At 45.2% G+C, this 9,762-nt stretch overlaps 1 protein-coding gene across 1 annotated transcript; it reads right to left on the minus strand.

Annotated features, from left to right (window-relative positions):
• Nucleotides 1–5,766: 5,766 nt before the first annotated feature.
• On the minus strand, nucleotides 5,767–9,180 carry LOC114082874 (activity-dependent neuroprotector homeobox protein 2). The gene is given in 7 exon segments (XM_027923974.3): nucleotides 5,767–5,932; nucleotides 5,934–6,262; nucleotides 6,264–6,952; nucleotides 6,955–7,500; nucleotides 7,503–7,769; nucleotides 7,772–8,982; nucleotides 8,984–9,180. Coding segments are annotated over 7 exon segments (3,405 nt in total).
• Nucleotides 9,181–9,762: the final 582 nt, after the last annotated feature.

Below are 9,762 nucleotides of genomic sequence, written 5' to 3' on the forward strand. Positions count from 1 at the left end.
TTTCAGCGGACACAACATCTTTGTTTCTATGTGGTGCTGAGGATCGAACCCGGGCCTCACGCATGCCAGGCGAGCATGCTACCGCTTGAGCCACATCCCCAGCCCTGTGTATGAATTTAATACATACTTTTTTACCCAAATGCATTAGGTTCATTCAAACAAAAAGATTGAGTTTAATTTGTATATTTGTCATTCATTTCAGGAATATTTTTTACTTGTGCAATGTTTCCCTCTTTCCTCCTTATTTTAGGGATAAATGAGAAAACCCTTTTTCTTAGCCTTATACTGAAGCATCACCAAGAGATGGGTTATGCAAATATTCTGAAGTATGACTCTAAGCTTTATGCTGAATGACTTGCTTTCTGGCCTCAGTCACAAACTGATTGACAAATAGTGCCTATTTCTTTACTTGCTTGTTTGTTTCTTTTGCTCCCTTCACTCTCTTTTTTTTTTTTTCTCTCTCTCTCTCTCCTTTAAAAACCTCTTCCTCTGTTTACTAGCTGGAATATGAATTGGAATATGTCTGATTTTACTCAGTACAACAGGATAAAATCCAATTGAAAATGAGTGGTACAAAACTTCTCTGGTTTGTCAGAGCATTGAATAGAGGTCAGAGTCTGGAAGAGAGGGTGAGGCATTAACATAAAAAGCCACCCGTTGGCACCCTTTACTAGCACCACAAGGGGTCATTGGACAGTCATGTTGTCAAGATTTAACTCAAAGGGAGTAGGTGAGATAGGTGGGCAGGTGTGGGCAAAGTTGATTCCAGGGGGAACTGTACACTAATAGGCACATGGGTGCAGAAACCAGCCTGTGGAACAAGCGTGGACACTTCTCTGGTTTTATGAATAGCCATACATATACCCATCTTCAAATTTGTACCTCAGTTTTGTACCTTCCTGTTTTGTTTTCTGTGGTTCAGAACCTGTTAATCTGGCTAGACTGTGAGATGCCAGGTGAGTGGAGTACTCTCCGTCTAGAGGAATACTCTCCGTCTCTCACCTTATGGTCATCTACTGCCCTCTTCCTACGTTGGTGCCTTAGCTCTGAATTCCAGACCCATGGGAAGGGCTGCTCTGCCTGAGGACAGATGTGCTGGTGCCCCAAGGCCTGCTTCCTTACTTGTTACTGTGGTCACTGCCCATTTCTTGAGTCCCTAATTTCTGCTCTGTCTAGGACACAATGTTACAGAGAATTGGATTCTTTGAGGGTGAGATGATGTATCTGAATTTTTCCTATAGTTAGTAGTTGAACTTTCTGGATTTTACATTTATTTGTCAAATTGGACTTTATTTCCCACCCAATCTGTTGTTTTGGTATATCTCTATCCCACAAGGCCAGTCTATGGCCAAGTCATAGCTGTTGCTAGTCTTCTCTAGTAAACTACTCTTGGCCGGGTGGTACCAAATCATATTCTGAAGGATGGCAGAACACTGTAGCATCAATTTCATTCAAAGGTATATTTTGGTGATTTCTTTTTAAAAAAAAATTTCACTGGGTGTCAAGCTCTATGGTACCAGATATGACTCAATTTTCTATGCTACTCAGTGCTTAATGCAAAGCTGTGACCTTGGAGACAATCAGGATCTTCCTAGGAATTGTCTCTGGTTTCTGTCCCATTATCATCCCACTTTAATCTCTGCATGCTCTGATCCTCCAGGTGAACAGGATGTTCTTGTGGGACTCTGAGTACAGTCTGTAGCCCATTTGCTGTAGTTATCTTCCCCAATAATGTAGTTTGAATTTGCCAGCCCCTGGGCATGTGGAAAATGATTTCCTAGAATGTACAGAATCAGGTTCTAAATCCTTGGGGTGATATACTGGTTCCTTTTCAAGATACCTCAATTTGCCTGTCCAAGTTATTTCTTTCTTTTTTTTTTTATTGGTTGTTCAAAACATTACAAAAAAAGCTCTTGACATATAATATTTCATACATTAGATTCAAGTGGGTTATGAACTCCCATTTTTAACCCAAATACAGATTGCAGAATCACATCGGTTACACATCCACATTTTTACATAATGCCCTATTAGTAACTGTTGTGTTCTGCTACCTTTGTCCAAGTTATTTCTGATGACTCTTCTGTGAGTCACTATTTAAAGAGGCAGACTGAATAACTGGGTCATCCCCTCTCATCCTACGTGGGTTCCCACTTTTGTACATATTATTTCAGTCCTTTATTCTTAATTAAAAACACTCTATTCACCTTTCCAGGATCATCTCAAACGCTTGGAAGATATTTGTAATCTCTGCAACTGAAGATGATGTCATTGTTCTTTAAATTGATAATTTTCTTGTTTTTTTGTGTTCTGTCTTGTAATATAGTTCTGTGTGTATTTGTTTTAGTTCTCTTTTTTATATTATTTTGGTTCAGAAGATTGAACCCAGGGCACTTTACCACTGAGCTATATCCCAAGACCATTTTTTTTTTTTTTGAGACAAGGTCTGGATAAGATCCTGAGGGCCTCTCTAAGTTGCTGAGGCTGACTTTGAACTTGTGATCCTCCTGCCTCAGTTTCCCAAATTGCTGGTATTATAGGTACGTACCACCATACCTGGCTATTTCTCTTATTTTAAATGGAGAGTTCCTTGAAGAGTCTGGGCTGTCATCATTTCCGTATTTAACTCTTATCCTTGGCACTTAATAAATATTCAATAACTATTTTCTTTTTTTTGTTATTATAAAATGACAAAATATTACAGGTTTTCAGGGTTGTTTCTCCATAGAGAGTTTTGATCACTAATCCAAACTTGTGTTCTGCTTTTAAAATGTTCATATTTTTAAATGTTTTTTCATTTATTTATTTTAATTTTTTTAATTTGGTCTAATTAGTTATACATGATAGTAGAATGCATTTTGACACGTCATACATAAATGGAGCATAACTTCTTACTCTCTGGGTTGTACATGATGTAGAGAGACACAGGTTGTGTGATCGTATATGCACATAGGATAATAATGTTCAATTCATTCTACTATCATTCCTACCCCATACCCTCTCCCTCCTTTCACTCCCCTCTATTTATTCTAACGTACCTCTATTCTCCACACATCTACCTATTGTGAATTAGCATTCACATATCAAAGAAAACATTTACCTTTGGTTCTTTGGGATTGACTTATTTCACTTAGCATAATATTCTCCAGTTCTATTCACTTACCTGCAAATGCCATAATTTCATTCTTCTTTAAGGTTCAGTGATATTCCATTGTGTGTGTGTGTGTGTGTGTGTGTATATATGTGTATATATATATATATATATATATATATATATATATATGCCACAATTTCTTTATCCATTCATCTGTTGAAGGGAATCTAGGTTGGTTCCATAGTTTAGCTATTGTGAATTGTTCTGCTGTATACATTCATGCTTCTGTATACACTGATGTGGCTGCATCATATAGTATGTTGATTTTAAGTCCTTTGGGTAAAGACCAGAAGTGGGACAACTGGGTCAATAGTGATTCCATTCCAAGTTTTCTGAGGAATCTTCATACTGCCTTCAAACATCAGTTTGTAGTCCCGCCAGCAACGTATGTGTGTAGCTTTTCCCCACACCCTTGCCAACATTTATTGTTGCGTCTGTTCTTGATAACTACCATTTGGACTGAAGTGAGATGAAATCTCAGTGTAGTTTTAATTTGCATTTCTCTAATTGCTAGAGATGTTGAATATTTTTTCATATATTTGTTGATTGATTGTACTACTTCTTCTTTGAAGTGTCTATTCAATTCCTTAGCCCTTTTATTGATTTGGTTTTTTGGTGATAAATATTTTTCCTTTAATTTTGTTTATTTATTTATTTATTCTAATCAGTTATACATGACAGCAGACTGCTCTTCAATTCATTATACACAAATAGAGCACAATATTTCACTTCTGGTTGTACACAAAGTAGGGTCAAACCATTCATGCAATAATACATATACCTAGGGTAATGATGTCTGTCTCATTCTACCATATTTCCTATCTCCATGATCCCTTTCCTTCCTTCCCTCCCCTTTGCCCAATCCAAAGTTTCTCCACTCATCCCATACCCCCCTTCCCATTATGGAGAAGCATCCACTTATCAGAGAAAACTTCCAGCCTTTGTTTTTTTTTTTTTGGGAGGGGGATTGTCTTACTTTACTTAGCATGATATTCTCTTACTCCATCCATTTACCTTCAAATGCCATGATTTATTCTTTTAATGCTGAATAATATTCCATTGTGTGTATACCACAATTTCTTTATCCATTCATCTATTGAAGGGCATCTAGGTTGGTTCCACAGTTTATCTATTGTGAATTGAAGTGCTATAAACATTGATGTGGCTGCATCTCTATAGTATGCTGATTTAAAACCCTTTGGGTATAAATCATAGCTGGGTCAAATGGTGGTTCCATTCCAAGTTTTCTAAGGAATCTCTATATTGCTTTCCAGATTGGCTGCACCAATTTGCAGTCCTACCAGAAATGTATGAGGGTGCTTTCCCCACCACATTCTCACCAACACTTATTGTTGCTTATATTCTTTTTTTTTTTTTTTTTTTTTGCAGTGGTGTAACAAATTTTAATTCAAAATAGACACTCTGAAACAAGAGGTTAAAAAAAAGAAGGAAACTATAAAGTCGGACAAGCTCTCTGAATTTACAAGAGTACACCAAGAGTCAGACCAATTTCACAACTGCCTCTAAAGCACACATCACAGCACCTGCATGCAAGTGAGTCACTGCTGGCCTCCGGGACCACCTCACCCTCTGCTGCATGCCCCACAGCACCACTCACGGCCCTGCGGTGAGTGAAGCATTCGTCCTGGACTCTGTGCTACTTCACATCGCCATGGAAATACGGGCTACCCACCCCAACACGTGACACGTGGAGACTTTAGCAATCACCTGTCCCACTTGCCTGCAAAATCAGGCCAGAGCATAGCCCAGGCTCCCCTCTCGGATGAGCCCAACTCTCGCTACCCCAACCACAAAGACAAGCTCTGGTCTGTAGGCTTGGGCGGGCACACGGCCCTTCCAGCCCGGAGCAGCTCAGGCTGGAGTGGCGTGCTGGGTGTTCTGTCACTCTAAAGGCACTAAGCAGCTGCTGTCCTCCCTGTGAGTGAGGAACGGCCTGCCACCACAGGGAAAGGCAAAGTCTAGGCTGGAAAGCACTTTTGCCCCACGATGACTTTACAAATAGAAGCTCCATGATGAGCTGCACACCAGACCTTAGACTCGGGTATTTTTAATAAATGAAAACATTTGGTTTTCTATGAGTTATAACTTAAAAAAGAAACAGCCATCAAGACAAACATGAAAAAGTGTCTAATGAAAATTATAATCTCATAAGCAAGCAGCTTCTGAGGAAGGACTGGCAGGGTGTCCGCAGGGAGCCACGCACATCATAGGGTGCGCTCCTCCAACACAACCCTGTGTCCCTCACTTTGCAGGTCTATAGGCATCTCCAATTGATCAAGTACTCTCCAACAAGCTGGCATTTCCTAAAATTAAAAAACAAGTACTTGCAGGTTTCAGTTCATTCAATACTGAGCTACTGGGAAAACAAGACGTGCATGAATGCCAAAAGATTTAATTTACATGTCAGAAGAAAACTGAGAGTAAGTGTTAGAACCCAACTGCAGGAAACAACCAATCTAAGAACCATCCTCCTCCTCAGCTGAAGTCTCGGAGCACCTGGAACAGCTGAAGAGCAGCAGGCAGGACTCAGGGACTCAGCAGGGCAGTCTAGGCCCAGTGGGAACCACAGCCTGGGACTGAGGCTCACTGTCCTATGAATGTTGTGGTTCATATTCAAAGTTCAACCTGTGCTTAACATTTTTAAGTTCAGACATATCAAAACCTAGAAGCACAGAGGGCTTGTGGTTTTTTATTGCTTTCATGCAAATGTATCTCCTTTTCCCAAAAAATGCAGCCACGTCGATTTTCCACACCCAGCAATTCTATTTCTTTTCTACTAGGATAAGGTCTCTTATGGGAATAATCTCTAAGAAACTGCTTTTTGTCCTCGTAAGAACGGCCTTCATATTTCTTAGGGTCTAACACCAAGACCTGGAGCATGTCATCACCAGCTGTGGGCCCCTCTGTCCTGCCTTCATTCCTCTGTCTCTTCAAAGGCACGACAATTGTCCCTTTCTCTGGGCTTGGGGCTACATCGGTGTTTAGGACAAGCAATGGCTCCTCCAGCTCCCGCTGGTCTTCTACCCCTACATGGCCATCTGGCAACTTCCTCTTCACAGGAAAAGTAGAATCAGGAATCACTTCCCCCATTGACTAACAGCAGCTCACTGCTCTCAATAAAACCTGGCTGGATCTGCAGGCCTGAGCTGCTGTCCTTGGGAGCACTTCTGCAGCGCAGCAAATGGACGGCAATGGCTGCTAGGGTTATGTTTCCAGTGTAGACCCCACAGCAATGGATGCACTTGAAAGCTGGAGACCTGAGCATCATGTGGACCGTCGGCATCACGTGGTGCCTCTCCTTGAGGTGGAGCTCATAGGCCTCAGCCGTCAGGAAGGTACCAAAGCAGAAGGGACAGGTCAGCTTCTGTCTGCTGGGGGCCCTCGGCAGAGCCTCAGGCTGAGGCCTCACCTTAACATACACAGGCACCAGGGATTTGGAGTGTATCCCGGCAAGGTTGGCCAGGTAGACTTCCCGCTCCCCCAGCTTCTCCCGCAGCAGTATGGTGCTGAAGTCGAGATGAGGGAACAGCAGATTGCCGCTGGCATCGAGGTCCAGCTGGAAGCCCCTGTTGCTATAGTCCAGGGGCAGCTTCTTCTTGCCCAGGTGCTTAGTCCTGCTGTGCTCCAGGAGGCCCCAGATGTCATGGAAGGTGCAGGGGCAGAACAATCAGCCCAGGCCATGCATGAGCAGGTGGCGCATAAGCTCCTCCTCTGAGATGGCACATTTGCAGGACAGGCACCGCACAGCCCTCTCCCGCATCCACTTCAGGAAGGGTGACATGCGACCAGCTTCTCGGGCTCCAGTTTCTCGCCCACCTTGGCCTCACTGTGCTTGTGAGCCACCTCCACATGCACCTGGTAGACGTTGGATGGGAAGAGCTCATTGCACACCCGGCAGAGCTTGGATTCGCTGTGCTTGTGAGCCACCTCCATGTGCACCTGGTACACGTTGGATGGGAAGAGCTCGTGGCACACCCGGCAGGTCTTCCACTGCTTGGCCTGTCTCAGCACCTGGTTGGCATCTGCCGGTGCAGGAGTAGCCTGAACAAACACGCTCGGGGCAGCGCTCACCAGCACTTGTGGGGAGGGCAGGCTGGGAAGGGAACTGGCCATGTGTGCACCTGTGCCTGAGGGCAAAAGCTGGACAGGCACCTGCGGTGGAGTAACAGTTGCCATGCTTCCGCCAGCGGGCACAGGCAGGGTGACAGACACTGGAGCCAGGGTGTAGGTGGGGATCCCATTTACCTGCTACCCAGTGGGGATGAGCTGCCTGAGAATAGAGCCTGATGTGAGGAAGGGGGTGCTCTGCGAAGCCCCTGCCCTGCTGTGGGGCTCACAGGCAGGACGCCAGTGCTGACTGAGGGACTGAGCTGCAGCACTCCAGGCCTTGCAGGTGGGCCCACAGGAAGGACCGGCTGGCTAAGATGCAGCACACCAGAACTCACACCCTGGTTCACAGGGACGACTCCTGTGGAGACAGGCTGGTTGGCAGAGAGAAGCCCAGACGGGACCACCTGGCCTGCAGGGAGAACCCTCAAGGGCACTGTTGGACCAGGGGGAAGAACCCGAGATGGAGCCGTCTGCCCAACGGGAGAGCCCCTGACTGGGCCACCTGGCCAGTGGGGAGAACCCCAGAAGTTGCTGTCTGTCCAGGGATTACCCCTGCAGGGGTCATCTGGCCTGCAGGAAGGACCCCCGATGGGGCTGCTCGACCCACAGAAATCACTCCTGGTGAGACAGCCTGCAGAACCCCGGGGGTGACAGAGAGACTGGCAGGCAGGACACCAGGCCCAACAGGTCGGCTTACAGACCCCACAGGCTGGGAAAGGGGCAAGACGCCAGGGCGGACAGCCTGACTCACAGGAAGGACACTCTTTCCAACAGACTTACTTATGGGCCCCACAGGCTGGGTGAGGGGCAACACAGGGGGGTTCACAGGCTGGCTGAGCGGTACCCCGTGAGACAGAAGGACAGGCTGGGGGGTGGAGGGCTGCAGGGAGAGGCCGCTCAGGCACACAGGCAGAGGGCTGGAGACCAGGGTCACGTGGGCCTGGGCAACCGCAGGTGGGGAGTGGGTCAGACTCCCAGCAGAGCCTGGGGCCACAGTCACTGGCTGCACCACAGCTGGGCTTTGGCCATTCTGTGGCAGGGTGAGACGAAAGCAAGATGGCGGTGCCGGGATGCCAGGGGCGCTGCTGCTCGGTGGTATGGCCAAACGGGCGGCTGGCTTTGGGGCAGTGTGCATCTGCTTCAAGAGCCCAGTCCTCTTAATGTGCTCTGAAATCACTGACCTCAGCTTGTTCTCCAAGTCCCTGTGCACATCAGACCTCAGGATGTGGTACATCAGGGCGTCCTGGCTGCTGGCATTGGCACTGCACTTCTTACAGTAGTACCGGTCGGATGGCGGGGTCCTGTCCACAGAAGCAGTATCACTTGCTTTCTGTTGGTCCCCCACCTCCTCAGTTCTCAGGCCAAAGTAAGAGTTGATTAAGTAGTGAAAATGAGCCACCAGAACATGCTTCTTCATGCTGTAGTACAAGGTGTTCGAAAAGTTACATTTTAAACATGTGAAACTAATCACATCACTTCTAGACGACTTAGTCTCGCCTAAGATGTTCACTGTGTAGTTCTGCACTTTGTGAACAGGGGAGTGGAACATCCTGAAGTGCTTGCCCACCACCTTGGGCTGAGAGGCAAAGGTGCAGTTGGGGCACGGGATCACCAGCTCCTGGTCAGCCTCATCTTCGTGGTGATGATGTAAATGGTTTTTGAGTGAAGCGAGCACCTTTGTCGAGTATCTGCAAAGGCACTTTCTTTCCAGAAGGTTCCCAGAGAGAAACATCTCCCCATGATGTGTTATAGAAGAACTTCTCTCCTGGATCAAAGCCTTTAAGGTCCTTCAGCAACTCCCTGCAGCTGTCAAGCCCGACATCCACAAGAATTCCTTTCACCCTTTTCCACACCTTTCTGATGTTGTCAAGATTTTCCACAGGAATTTGAAACATTTTTGAAATTTTCCTGCTTGTTGATTGCCTCTCTTACTGCACTCCCTGAGGGTGGTTTCATCATTTTGTTTCCTGCTTTATCCCCAATGCTTAAATTCTTGATAACTGCCATTCTGACTGGAGTAAGATGAAATCTTAGAGTATTGATTTGCATTTCTTCAATTACTAGAGATGTTGACGTGTCTGTTCAGCTCCTTAGCCCATTTATTGATAGGGTTGTTTTATTTTTTGGTGATAAGTTTTTTGAGTTCTTTATATATCCTGGAGATTAATGCTCTATCTGAGGTACATGTGGCAAAGATTTTTTTTCTTGTTCTGTAGGCTCTCTCTTCACCATATTGATTGTTTTCTTTGCTATGAAGAAGCTTTTTAGTTTGATCCCATCCCATTTTTTTAAAGATCTTTTTGTTAGGTTGTAAATGAACACAATATCTTTTTATGTATTTACGTTTTTATATGTGGTGCTGAGGATCCAATCCAGGGCCTCACACATGTGAAGCAAGTATTCTACCACTGAGCTACAGCTTCAGCCCTTCATCCCATTTTTTGATTCTTGACTTTACTTCTTGTGCTTTAGGAGTC

This window comes from Marmota flaviventris, chromosome 6, assembly GCF_047511675.1.
Source record: "Marmota flaviventris isolate mMarFla1 chromosome 6, mMarFla1.hap1, whole genome shotgun sequence".
NCBI classification, from domain to species: Eukaryota; Metazoa; Chordata; class Mammalia; order Rodentia; family Sciuridae; genus Marmota; species Marmota flaviventris.